At 43.9% G+C, this 14,409-nt stretch overlaps 1 protein-coding gene across 4 annotated transcripts in view; it reads right to left on the bottom strand.

The window, feature by feature from the left end:
- Window positions 1-14,409, bottom strand: part of ANKRD55 (ankyrin repeat domain 55) — a 189,369-nt gene that overhangs the window by 47,402 nt on the left and 127,558 nt on the right. For all 4 annotated transcript variants that reach the window (XM_043489143.1, XM_043489146.1, XM_043489144.1 and 1 more), the window contains 2 exons: window positions 14,062-14,171; window positions 2,160-2,220 (listed from right to left, as the gene is read on the bottom strand). In XM_043489143.1, the coding sequence (XP_043345078.1) occupies window positions 2,160-2,220; window positions 14,062-14,171 (171 nt within the window). The remainder of the gene's footprint in view (window positions 1-2,159; window positions 2,221-14,061; window positions 14,172-14,409) is intronic.

The raw sequence follows: 14,409 nt of genomic DNA, 5'->3' as shown, positions 1-14,409 counted from the left end.
CTTCATATATAATGGAGACTGTACTTGGAACTCACTGGAAAAGTGATTATGGGGTTGGGGTGGGGGTGGGGCCAAAGGTGATTGCTTATTCAGAGCACTGAGAAGCCAAATCCAGGAACTCTACCAAGGTAATAAATGGAAAGGAAAGCCTGGGCTGTGTTCTTTCCATTTCAGAGCTATCCTTATTTCCCAACGGCAAAGAACAAATTAGCCCTTGCAAATTTATATGGATTGGCTCACACCAGCAATATATATGGGCTTCCCTGGTGGCTCAGATAATAAACAATCTGCCTGCAATGCTGGAGACCCACGTTTGATCCCTGGGTTGGGAAGATCCCCTAGAGAAGGGAGTGGCAACCCACTCCAGTATTCTTGCCTGGAGAATTCCATAGACAGCAGAGCCTGGAGGGCTACAGTCCATGGGGCCATAAACAGTCAGACATGACTGAGTGACTAACATGCACACACAACATATATATGAAAGAAAAACACAGGCAAGCATTAGTAGTTGGATTCAGATGGATTTCAGACATGCTGTGATATGGTGTGAAGAGGAAGCTATGACGCTGAAGGCAAGTGTCCTTGTTGAGGCACCTGCTCAAAAAAGTCAATAGGTCCAATGCTGGTATAAGACCAAGAGGAGTCTTGTCTGAGAGGTTGCTTTGCACAAAAAGGAACTACAGACTTTTCTAATATTAACCACATATTGCCTGAAAAGTGTTAAAACTACCACTGTTAGAAAGATCTCTGACTACTTTCATTCTCACTACCAGCCAGGGGCCTCCCAGGGTGGGGAAAAATAGGGAACTGTCACTTTGCTAGGGGATGTTTGGCTCCACTGAGTTGGGGGCAGAGTTGGATGTCTGTAAGAGAAATTTAACTTTAGGGTGTAAATGACTGAATTTGCCCCCTTTTATTTAATAAGTCCCAGTGTGGGGTGGGGGTGAAGGAAAAAGCTGAAGGTGTAAGAAGTGGTTGGCAAGTTGCCCAAAGTCTAGAAGTTCTTAATCAGCTGACACGGACTGCAAGCCCCCAGGCTCCCTGCTTTCACACGAAGGGCACTTTCTCATCTCTGGTTCTCGTTTTTAAAGCAGAAGTTTAAAACAGTGCAATATTCTCTTACATGGGGTTTTGCTTTAAACAAAATGAGGGGTAGGTGAAAGCAGCATTTGACCACCGAGTCAGAGAGGTGTCTGACCTCAGAGCCAGACTGTGAAGTAGGGACTTTTTGATGTGGTCATTAATGCCAAGCCAGTTGGAAGGAGGCCTTTGATCCAAAGGCTCAAGGAAGACGAGAGGTGAGCCCGAGAGAAATATGGAGTAGGGGCCCAGCCCCTGTTAGGGGCTTCCTCCCACTCTGTCTATGGCCAGTCGGCCTCCTTGAAATCAGAGTTATTTTACATCTTGAGGCATATACATTTTCAATACTATCGGGCCTTCTTAAAATTATCTGACACTCTTAGTGAAGTCAAATTAAGTTTACATTTAAAAAATTCCATTAAAGATCAGGTATTTAAATCCGTTTTAAGAAGCTGGTTGAAGAAATTAACCTGGCTAATAAAAACCAGACTTGGTTTTTTAAAAAGAGTTAAATAGATACAAGCCCCTCAATGGCTCTGGGGCAGCTCTGCCTGGTCTGATCCACCCTCCCTCAGGAACTTTGTTGAGTGTTGCTCTGTCTTTTTGGACACCTGGCAGAGGCTTGCCTTGCAAGGTAAAGGCAACAGCAGTTGTGATCACTGGCATTAATAGTGTGGCCTCTGGAGCAGGGAGCCTAGAATTACTATCTATCTGTCGTCTTCCACTCAAAGAAAGAGCATCAGCAGCCATCGAAATTTTTGGTTCTCGAGAAGACAGGAAAGAGCAATATTTATTTCTCAATGTCCAAAGGGAAATTACAAAATCTCAGTGGTAGATAAATGCTTAAATACTTAATGCAATAAATCCTACCCGATTAAAAGCTATCCGCAGCCACAGTGGGATAAATTTTTGCCTGAGAATTAATAATAGAGACACGGGCTTCCCTCTCAGGGTAGGAACACAAAACTGCTCCATCCCTTCCTTGCCTCTTTAAGAGAGGGAGCTCTGTGGTTCAGAAAACCCTTTTTCCTACTCTAACCTGCACAATGTCCAGCTATTCCTTGTGAGGGCAGGCTCACCTCATTGTCCTGGTGATTAATCTCGTTGAGGTTTGACTGTTGCACCAGGACTGTTAGGAGCCTGTAAAGAAAAACAGGAGAAGTAGCTTTAAAGAACAGAACCTGTATGAGAACATGACATTAGAAATACAGTCTGCTGAAGGCCTTCAAATGACCAGATGCCCTTTGCATTTCCTAGGGGAGAGATCTATGGGAAAGAAGCCAGGATGATAGGTAAGAAGGCCCAGGAAGGCAGGTAGGAGGAAGACCTCTGTCTCTTCTCTCCCTCCTCCCTATCTTAGTGCTTCTGAAGGGTGAAAGGGAATGCAGAAAGCAAAACCTCAGGCTTATTTTATTCACCAGACCTGTATCCCTTTGTGTTCACTCTAAGAAGCAAAGTTCTCTAGTGCTTATTCTTTATTCATTTTGCATAAACTTCGAGTGCTTTCAAATTGCTTCACCACTTGGAACATATGTCATACCTTCTAAATGCACAGGTTATACAGTTTTGCTTATTCTTTCTAAAGTACAAAATATCTAAGCATGCAGTCGCAGTTATCAGTGTGAAACAACAGCTGATGATTCCCAAGTTCAAGTTCTTATCCCACTTGGGCCACATACTTGGTTGACTGAGGTCAACACTCCATCTGTGGAAGAGACGCAATTGAGTTTAGGAGCCCATACTCGGGAGCCAGACTGCCTGGGTTCACATTCCAGTTCTGACACTGACCAATTCTGTGACCACAGGCAAGTAACTTAACTTCTCTGTGCTTGTGCATCCTCATCTGTAAAATGGGGGGAATGAAAGTGCTTACTTTATAGCTCAGGGTGAGGATTAAATGAGTTAATATGCAGACAGCATTTAAGGCATGCCTGGAGCACAGTGTTATTTCTAGAATACTTAACCCTGGAAATTTTAACCCAGGCTCCATCTCAGAATTCCCTGGGGAGATTTTTTAAAACCACAAATACCTGGGTTGTATATTCAAGGTTTCTGACTCAGTAGGTCTGGAGAGAAGCCTAGCTTCTACTCTTTAAATAAACTATTCAGGAAATTCTTGTAAACAATCAAATTTGGAAACTACTGAGGAAGATGCTGAATGAATTAATCAATGGATATTCATTGTCATAGAATTGTGTCCCCCGACCCCCAATTTATATGTTAAAGCTCTAACCTAGTGTGTGTGCATGCTCAACTGCCTTTTGCAACCCTATGGACTATAGATCACCAGGCTTCCCAGTCCATGGAAGTCTCCAGGCAAGAACACTGGAGTGGGTTGCCATGCCCTCCTCCAGGGTATCTTCCTGACCCAGGGATGGAACCTGAGTCTCTTGTGTCTCTTGCATAGGCAGGCAGGTTCTTTACCACTAGCGCTACTTGGGAAGCCCCTCTAAGGCCCCCAGTGCCCTAGAATTGTGACTGTATTTGGAGATAGAGCCTTTAAAGAGGTAGTTAAAATGGGGGCTTCCCCAGTGGCTCAGATGGTAAAGAAGCCACCTGCAATGCAGGAGACCTGGGTTCAATCCTTGTGTCAGGAAGATCCTCTGCAGGAGAAAATGGGAACCCACTCCAGTATTCTTGCCTGGTGAATTCCATACAGTCCATGGGTTCAAAAGAGTCAGACACAACTGAGCAACTAACACACACACATACACACCGCACACATACAAGGTAAAATGAAGGGTGATTACAGTGGGCTCGAATCCTGTTTGATTAGTGTTTCGTAAAAGAGGTTAGGACACACAGACTGACACAAAGACACACGCTCATGGTGGGCTTCCCTGGTGGCTCAGATGGTAAAGAACCTGCATGCAACGCAAGAGACCCAGGTTTGATCCCTGGGTTGGGAAGATCCCCTGGAGAAGGGAATGGCCACCCACTCCAGTATTTTTGCCTGGAGAATCCTATGGACAGAGCAGCCTGGCAGGCTCCAGTCCATAGGGTCCCAAAGAATTGGACATGACTGAGTGACTAACCCTTTCACTTCACTTTCGCAGTGGAAAGTGAAGAGAGGCAGCAAGAGGATGGTAATTGAAAGCCAAGGAGAGAGTCTCAGAGGAAACCCGGCCTATTGGCACTCTGATGTTGGCCTTCCAGTCTTCAGAGCTGTGAAAAAATAAATTTCTGTTGTTTAAGCCACCCCGCCTGTGGTACTTTGTTACGGTCACCCCAATAGCAAACTAAACTCACCAAGAAGATAAACAGTTGTCTATGTGGAAACAATTTAAAAAATTCAGAAGTTATTTTGGAAGAATTATTTGAAAAATATAATGGCTTGTCGTTCTGCTGAATCAGATTTTCACTGTTGCTCAGCTTAGGTTACACCTAAGTTCCTATGTATTAAATTGCTTAATACTGATCAGAGGGATTGATCATGCTGCATTACAAAGAGTACTTATATGGGGATAGACTTCTTCAGTGAGGGTGATATAAACAGGAAGCTTAAGTGGTGGTTGTTTTTGTTTTTTTCTTTAATTTTTACAATGTTGTGTTGGTTTCTGCTCTAAAACAATGTAAATCAGCCATAATTATACATATATTCCCTCCCTTTTGAGTCTCCTTCCCTCCCCCCATCCATCCCCCTAGGTCATCACAGAGCAATGGACTGGGCTCCTTGTATTAAATCTGGTCTTATCACTGTTTTGGGGGAGCCAGGGCAATGCTGTGATTTAAATCTGTCTTTACCACTGTATGACCTTTCTGAGCTTCTAGTTCTCACTTCGTAAAAAGGATGATAACAGTGGTGGTGGTGGTGAGAGTTAACTAGTGTAACAGGTGTAAAGCCCCTAGTATACAGATTTTAAAGGAACAGTGGCTATGACCGAAAATGGCACATTTATTTTATCCTTTCTGAATTCTAGAATTCTTCCATCAGGTGGGAAGATGCTACAAAAATAATTGCATTATGGTTAAACACTGTTTTTTATGTTTTCCTTTACAGCTTCTTTATGAGGGGAGGGTAACTGGTGTCTATCTTTCTTCTTTCTCTCTTTCTTTTTCTTTTTCTCTCTCTTCCTTTCTTCTCCCCTCCCCTGCTCTCTCTTCTCTTCCCTTCCTCTCTCTCTCTCTCTGTGTTTCATTGATGGCCATGGTCTGATGTCTAGGGCACATCTGGTGTAAGTGCTGAGTGAAGGAGAGTGGGAGGGAGCACGGGGTCAGTGGTGTCCAGTCTGGTTATCCTTGGCTGACCCTGAGCAGACTGAGATCATCTGCAGTCAGACAGGCTTTTCTGGGGCTGCTCCAGAGCAGTGTGATCACACTGGGGGGAAAGCAAACTCTACCCAGATGGGAATGGAGGTGGGGAGATCAAGACCTCTTCTCACATCCTGGGTGAGCCTCTGAAGATCACGGGGTGAACCCTATGCTAGATATTTCTGTTTGCCTCTCAGATCCAGCCTCTGCCCTGCAGGTTCCTGCTTTGAAGGCTGACCTCCAACAATGTCATCATCCAGGTCCCCTGCCCTCTGGCTTCCATTCGGTTTGGTCAGTGGGAGAACCTGCAAGAGGAAGGAGAGGAGCCACTTCCCTTTCTGACAATGACTTTTTCCTCTACTAAAGGCCTGGGGTCCTGCCAGGTGGCCCCTCTCCTGCACTCCAATTGCAACTACAACACAGTTTCCAATAAGAGCTTCCTTCCTCACCTCTTGTGAGCTCCGGGTCAAACATTTTCCTGCGTTAGGAGGAGAGTGGGGGTGGAGATTGTCACCGGCTCTTGTTGGTTGATTTCGGATGTGTTACTCACTCAGTTGTGTCCAACTCTTTGTGACCCCATGGACTGTAGCCCGCCAGGCTCCTCTGTTCACGCAATTCTCCAGGCAAGAATATTGGAGTGGGTAGCCATTCCCTTCCCCCAGGGATCTTCCCAACCCAAGTATCGAACTCGGGTTTCCTGCATTGCAGGCAGATTCTTTATCATCTGAGTCACTAAGGAAGCTCTAATTTCAAATAGCCTTTCATTAAACTTTCTTAGTCATCCCTATTTCATGTTTTCCCTTTCATGACTCTGAGTGATATATGCAAATCTATTCTGCTTGCCTCCATTTGATTCCTAAGTCACTAAAACTCATCAATCTTAAAGCTGGTACAAATTTACAGATGAGTATTCTCTTTCTCTCTCCCATTTTATGAGAACAAATGACCCGATGCACTATATTGCTTGCTAAGGCCAGCACACGTTGCCTTGGTTATCCAGCTTGGACTAGAACCCAGATGGCTGGTTTCAGCCTGGTGCTTCTATATTGTTCTGTGCTTCAGAGGCAGTCTGCAAGAAACTTGTCCCACATCTGTCTTAATGACCAGTGGACTTGCAGACCTCTTCATTTTGTTTTCTTAGCGCTCCTGTTATGTGCTAAGCTGACCCAGGTGTATTTATCCCATAACCCTCAAGCCCATCTATTATTATTAGCTAAAACTCTGTCCATCTCTCAGATCTCCAGCCACAGCATCAGGTCCACCCCCTCCCAGCTGTCAGGACAGCAGGTCCAGGTCCCAGCAGACAGGCAGAGTCGGGGTGATGAGAGCACAGAGGCTGGGGCCAGACTGCCTCTATGAGAACCCCTGCCCCCTCACCAATCAGCCAAACCTTGGACTCGTTAGGAAACTCTTAGTGCGTACATTTTCCTACCTGTAAAATAAATGTAACACCTCTTTTCTAAAGATCTGTTGTAACTGTAAATGAGTCAATGCCCATAAGGCTTTTAGAATGGACTTTATATACTATAATAAATTCTATATAATGATTGATTTCTTACTACAAAAAGGTCCTACCCTTATATCTTGGGGTCCCCTGATTGCCATGAGCTGATTGGTTGGCCAGGGAGAGCTCAGCTAGAAGTATCCTGGAAAGAAGGGAGGTTTGTCTCCTGGAGCTTCTCTGTTTTGCTGGCCCCTTAGGCTCACAGTCCTGAAGCTAGCTCAGCCTGAGGATGACTGGGGAAAAGGGTCCCCAAGGCTGCCATCTGCTCTCCTGTCCCTGAATCTGCCCAGTGGTAGAAGTAAGCTGCCATGAAACATCCACTGCAGATTAGGATGCATCATCTTGAAACTAGAGAGTGGGATCAAAGAAATGATTTCCTTCCTCCCTCTAGCTGCAATCAAGAGAATAAAAAGAGGCAGAGCTGCCGGCACTTGGCAGGCAAAAAAAAAAAAAAAGAAAAAAAAAAAATCTGCTGGTAACCATGGAGACGATGAAAATGACTTTCAGAGAGCCCTGTGACTGCTTTCAGAGGAAATCGCTGCTTGCCTTCCAACTCTAGCATGCACAGCGTTGTACAAACACAACTGCAGGCTCTTTGCAGCTTTGTTAATGATCATGCCCCCTCTTTCACATCGGCGCCCTCTGAATGTCCTAGCCAAGGAAGCAAGAAGAGCCGTGGGGAGCTGAAAGGGAGAAAATTCAGACCTGCTGAGAAGTGGAGTATTCAAAGCAGGAAGGGGACTCACGAGATGAAACTTGTGCTCCTTTGCTTTTGTCCATCCAACTTGCCCTCGTGTTCTTAATTTTAGGTCCTTCCTCCCTGCAGGAGCTTCGATTCCCCACTGAGCTATCGCTTAGCTAAGGCTGCACATCGACTGGTTGGTTTGCTTGCGAGTTGTTTCCATCAGAGAACCAAAACCTCTCTGGAGGCAAAGGGCTAAGTGAAGTGTCCCCTTGGCTTGTTTACAAGCTGCTTCAGTTTGAGACTTCACTCTAAATAGTCTCCCGCAAGCACCTAGTGGAAGGAGTCTGTACTGTTCGGAAATCTAGGGGTGAGTAGATTTTAAAAGGAGTCTGAGTACCTGAGTACAAGTCCACAATGTGGCCAGCACATATACTTATGATTAGAGGAAAAATATACATGTATGTACACTGACAAAGGTAGAGAAGGGAGTTTCAGAGGAGCTAATGGTTGAGTTTGATGTTCACTGGGTTCTAAAATCTTGCAATGCTCTGTGTCCCAAGGTTAAAACAAATAGGAGTGCTGATCATACCCTGATGAGCTTCACAGGAAATGTGTGCTCATGTCAGTGAGTACAGGACTGTGTGTACATGTACCTGTGTGGTTGTATTTCTTGTGGACCTGTGTGTGCTAAGGTGGAAAGGCCAGGGTGAAGTCTGGTAAGTGGTGGTATCGGGGTTTCATTCTTTAGTGCTGATCAATTATACCTTTTTATTTCTATCTTCCACCATTATCATCATTAACATCCTCACCCTCATCGTCATCACTAACACTCAGGGAACACTGACAGTTGATGGTGCTCACATATTTTCTCATTTACTTCTGCCTACTTACCTAGGAGGTAAGTACTGTATTACTCCTACTTTCTAAAAAAGAAAGCTGGACCTTAATATGTTAACTTGCCCAAGATAATAGTGTCTGTAAGAGATGGAGCCAGATTCATCCTCAGCCAGTCTGACGCCTGGGCTGGCACTCCTGCCCACCCTTTACCTCCATCCAAAAAAAGGATTTTAGGTGGTTTTCAGATACATATAGTAAGGCAAGATCACAAGAAGAAACTAGGCAGAGAGAAAATGAGGGCAGGATAAAGAACACATAATTATGGTCCTATGTGCATGCCAGAGGTGAGACACAAATTGGGTTTTGAGTTTTCTAAATATATAAAGAGAGAAACCTGATCATAAGTCACAGTGTCCACATAGTAAAAATAATTCATCAGAAGAAGCACAGGAATTCCTCCTTTAGTAGAAATTTTTCTCGTGTGGTTTTTCAGAAAAGATTGTTTTTGGACACTGTAATGAACAAAATATTTCCTGACAATCAGACAATAAGGAGTTCTGTAAGGCTGTTTCTTTTTTTGTTTTGACTACATGGTGTGCAGAACTTCTTGGACCGAGGATTGAACCTGTGTCTCCTGCCCTGGAAGAGTGGAGTCTTATTTACTGGACTACCAGGGAAGTCCCGTAAGACTGTTTCGCATAAGTCCTCTTGGGGTAGACTGAGGGCTTAAGGACAAAATGTGGCCACTAAAATGAATTCAGTAGGGTCCACAGCAGTGGACTCCAGGAGCATGGCACACCCCCTGGGCAGGTTACTTATCTTCACACATGCACTAGGCAATTAGTTATCTTCTTGATGCCTTAGTTTTCTCTGTAAAATGGGGATAGAAATATTACCTATCACATAGAGGTGTGGTAAAGTTAGATGAGATAGTACATAGAAAGTGCTCAGAATTTTGCTCAGAACATGATAAATAATCAATGCTGCTTGTCATCATCATGCTTGTTATAACTATAGACTGCTATGCTTTAATGGTCAGACAAGCTGGCCTAAAGTTGTGTCCATTTAGGAAAATTAAATAGTTGAACAGATTTAGATGACTTAATGGAAGGTCACTCTCTTCTGCATTATGATTTTAGGATTAGAAGATGCCTGTAAGGCAGACTAAGATTTTTTTCTTAGAAAGTGATTCTGAGTTCAAGCAGACACATAAATGGGCAATTGAAGCCCAAGTTCTTTGGCTCGGTTAGTTTGGCCTTGAAACATTTAATGCAGATGTTATCAAACTCTGCCACAGCCATAAGATTTCTCAATAAAACAATGATAAAGTATCTAGTTTTAAGCAATGTAATTCCATAAGAAATCCTTTCAGTCAAGCTAGTTTTGAAATCTTCTCTAGGTAACAAAGTCAGCTGATTTGCTATATGGGTTGTACAAAACTATAGGTTGGCCCTTGTCATCTATCTCTACAAAGATTCAGTCCAAACTGCTGAGATTGCTGACTTAACCCCCTGAAAGGAGTTCAGGGTAGAGATCAGGAATGAGACACCCCGTGCTCTGGGAAAAAAACTGGCAGAACAGGCCTTCAAGGATTTAGATATTTTCAGAAGAAGGCTTTATGAGCCCAATTCTTACATCTCTTCATATCTAGAAAAGCACTAAAATCTTTCATGGTGACAACTGCTTCTTGTGACTCGCAGTAAGCTTCTACAAAAATACATAGTTAATGTAGGTACTCCCCCTTCACCAAAATCACACAGACACTGACCTTCCCCTAACCTCTTTGCAGTAGTTTCTCAGAGCTATCTGAAATGCTGTCTCCTGGGCTATAGTCCTCATTTTTCCCCAAATAAAAAATTCACAACTCTTACAGTGTATAATTTTTTTCTCTCAACAGTTGTTAAGGTTTAACCCAATTAATTTTTGGATAACATTTATCAGAAATGCTAATTTGGGTTTTGGAACATTTAATCTTACCCTTTGGGTTTTACTAGTTACAGCAGCTAGCACTACCATAATTAAAGCAGATTTTATCTTCCAGAATCAGCAAACTGTCCATCTAGGACAATAAAATGATATCATTAGTACAAAGAGAATTTTATTTTTCTGGCTTCAGCTCTTCCAAAGGTGGTGACTGGGTCATTTGGGACAGTTTCATGAGAAGGGGAAACCACAGCTCTGGGTTCTCTCAGTTACAGTGATGTAATGTAAGTCCTAGAGAGTCTAGAGGCATAATAAGAACTGGCCTAATAAATCCACAAAAGAGGAAGTATGCTCAGATTGTTTTTGAATATATTATTGCAGTGATTTCAGATGATAAGCTTACTCTATTGACCAAATTGAGGATTTTGATGCAAAGGCTTGGTTCAACCATCAGGTGCAATAGTTTAATGGCAGAGCCAGCTTCTCACCAAAATTTGTGTCCCCCTTTCTTGGATTGGAGTCATGGCCAGGATGTGGATTCTTTCTTGGTCAGGGACTATGTTCCCTAGCGCTCCTTATGGCCAAACGACTCATCCTTATTAATGGAATGTGAGCGGAAGTGAACTGTGTCATTTACAGGCTGAGATTTTAAAGAAATAAGTGAGGCTTGTCTACTCTCCTCTTACCCTATCTGTGGGCTGAACAAAAAACATTCTGTGATCCTAGGAGAGAATGAAGCCACAAGCTGGCATCTCTGAATCATCTGTGGAGGGGAGCCACCTCCCCTGCTCCCAGTCCAGGAAACCTACTAAACTTATATTATGTTAAAATGCTGGGTAAGGCTTCTATGGTGGCTCAGATGGGAAAGAATCTGCCTGTGATGTAGGAGACCCAGGTTCAATCCCTGGGTCAGGAAGATCCCCTGGAGTAGGAAATGGCAACCCACTCCAATGTGCTTGCCTGGAGAATTCCAGGAACAGAGGAACCTGGTGGGCTAGAGTCCATGGAGTCGCAAAGAACTGAACACAAGTGAGCCAGCAACACTTTGACTTTCACTTTCCCTGGTGGTCTAGCGGTTAAGAATCCACCTGCCAATGCAGGGGACATGGGTTCGATCTCTGGTCCAGGAACATTCCACATACCGCAGAGCAACTAAGCCCATGAGCCACAACTACTGAGCCTGTGCCCTAGAGCCTATCCTCTGAAACAAGAGAAGCCACTATGACAACCAGCTCTGAACTGCAACTAGAGTGTAGTCCCTGCTCGCCTCAACTAGAGAAAGTTCATGTGCAACAATGGAGGCCCAGCACCGCCAAACATTAAAAAAAATACTGAAGACTTGGGTTCTATTTTTTACAACAGCTATGATTACCATAACTAAAGCAGGTGTTCATTTTCCAGAATTAGTTATATAGATTTTGAAATGACTGCTCTGAGTGAGGTAGGTAAAAAGCACCTAAGTGGAGTAAATTGATGCAGAATAGTCTTTAAAATGATGGCTCAGATGGTAAAGAATCTGCTTGCAATGCAGAAGACCCGGGGTTCGATCCCTGGTTGGAAAAGATCCCCTGGAGAAGGGAATGACTACACAATCCAGTATTCTTGCCTGAAAAATCCCACTGACAGAGGAGCCTGGCGGGCTACAGTCGGTGGGGTCGCAAAGAGTCAGACACAGTTAACACACACACTCTTGGGAAAACAGTATGATTTTGTGACTAAATATTTTTGCGGGTTGTCTAGAAAAGTCATTCTTTTTTCATCAAAAGGTAGTCATCTTTTTATGATGTCCACAGATTGTTAGCTCTGGGCTTGCTGTTTCTTCTCTAAACTTCCTTGTTTTGTTGGGCTTTGAGTAAATCTAAGTTTTCTATTATTGCTGGATATGATCCAATGATAATAAGAGACAAGACTTGGTTGGGAATAGTCCTGGAATTTCCCAAGTCCTCTTACTTTAGTGTAAACCAGACTGAAATGAAGAAACCCTATCACCTCTCAGCCTGGAAGGGGCCTTGGTCTCCTCAACCCCCACAGGCTTCAGTTTACTTCTGGACACAAGGTGTGGAGGAGGGGGCAGCAGAAGGCAGCCCCTGAGGAGCTGGCCTGCTGCCTAGCTCTGGGATGTGAAATTCCTGTCAGAGGTCTGCTCTGTCAGCAAAGGGTCAGGAAGTGCCTGGAGTGTTGCTGATTCCATACTGGGAAACTTTGTTATCAAGCTGCTAGGAGGGGCTTTTGAAAGATTGGGGATCCAGGCCACTTAGTACAGAGGACTGTCTGGGCAAAACTTTTTCCTTTGTTGCACAATCGTCTTACAAGAAAGTGACCTCCTCAATCATCCAACTATTTGAGGACTTTCCTTTGCATGGCCTCCAGCATCACACACTCCTGCTTTTCCTGCTAACCCACTGGTTACCCCATGCCCTTTCAGTCTCCTTTGCTGGGTCTTTGCCTTCTTCCAGCTGTTGACTTAAAAAAAAAAAGCACAACATGGGAGTTGTGAATTAAGTTTTATTTGGGAGCAAAATGAGGACTGCAGCTGGGGAGAACTCAGGCAGCTCTGAGAAACTCCTCCAAAAAAGAAGGGGGGAAGGTCAGAATATATATGAGATTTTGGGGAAGGGGGAATATATGCAATCAAGCGCTCATTTTTCCAGGTTTCTTCCAGTCTCATGAAGCTTTTGCTAGTCACAAGGAGCAGTCATCACCATGGAGGATTTTAGTGCTTTTCTAGATATGAGGAGATACAAGAACTGGGCTCATAACATTGGCTCCTGAAAATATCTAACCATCTGAAGACCTGTTCTGCCAGTTTTCCCCTGAGCACAACATGTCTCATTTCTGCTCTGAACTCCTGAACTCCTTTCCTGGTTGTGGGGAGGTGAGGGGTGGGTGCGAGAGGGATAGGGGTGGGGTTTGAAAATCAGCAGCTGTAGCAGCACATGATTTAACCTTTATAGAGCTAGATGTGTGCTGAGTTGCTCAGTCATGTCCAACTCTTTGTGACCCCATGGACTGTAGCCCACCAGGCTCTTCTGTCCATGGAATTTTCCAGGCAAGAATACTGAAGCGAGGTGCCATTTCCTACTCTGGGGGATCTTCCTGACCGAGGGATCAAACCCTCATCTTTTGCATCTCCTACATTGGCAGGTGGATTCTTTATCACTAGTGCCAGTTGGGAAATACCCAGAGATAGATGGCAAGTGCCAGTGACAAGTTCCAATTTGTAGCTGACACCGCCCTTAAATGTTGGCATGACTCTGAGTTCAGACAGTAATGCTCTCTTACCTTGTTTGGTTTCTGTCATAGCCTCATCACTACTTGAAATTATACTATTTATTTGTTTGCTAGTGTGCCACTTAACTCCTTCACTAGAAAGTAAGATCTGTGAAGTCAGAGCCACTGTCTTGCTCATGTGGAAATCTAGGGCCTAGAGCAATGCTTGGTCCATAATAAGCATTCTAAGCATGCAATAAATAGTTATTGAATTAATTATTGACTGACTGAGTGAAAGAATATACAAATTCAGATGGTGATACATAGCATTTCTTATTAAATCAGAGGCTAGGAGAAAAGGATTTTATCGAAGTCAAATTGAGAGTGATATTAGAGTTGAGATTATTCCAGGGTATTTTGATTCACTGAGATGTGGTCCTGCGTGCTGTGAATACCAAAGAAATGGATAAAATTTGTTTTTATTTGCTACAAGGGTTGGATTAGGTGAGCTTCTAATCCAACTTGGGTGCATCCCAATTTGAGTGTCGTGTGAACCTGGCTACAGACGTACCTCACATCGGGCTCAGCGGTGGCAGCGTGCAGTGGCAGACGGCCATTTTTATCTGGGATATTGTGCTTGGCACCATTTCTGAGTAGACTCACACAGCCTTCCAGCCATCCCTGGAAGAGCAAAAGCAATGTTATATAACACAATCCCGCATGACATAGTAACAGAGTCCAACAAACTTTCTCCAGTTTTCTTTCCCTCTCTTCTTTTGGTTTGGCTGAAAACATATTCTACTTGACCTGAAGTGGTTGGTTAAGGCCCATACCTCCCATTCAGACAGCAGAGGGCTGAAGGTCTTGAGGTGTGGATTCTTGAGTTTTCTGGAGGACCTTTTCCTGTCAGAGGCAGACA

This window comes from Cervus canadensis, chromosome 16 (assembly GCF_019320065.1).
Source record: "Cervus canadensis isolate Bull #8, Minnesota chromosome 16, ASM1932006v1, whole genome shotgun sequence".
Taxonomy (NCBI): Eukaryota; Metazoa; Chordata; class Mammalia; order Artiodactyla; family Cervidae; genus Cervus; species Cervus canadensis.
The sequence above is the reverse complement of the archived record's forward strand: the minus strand, read 5'-3'. Positions and strand labels throughout refer to the sequence as shown.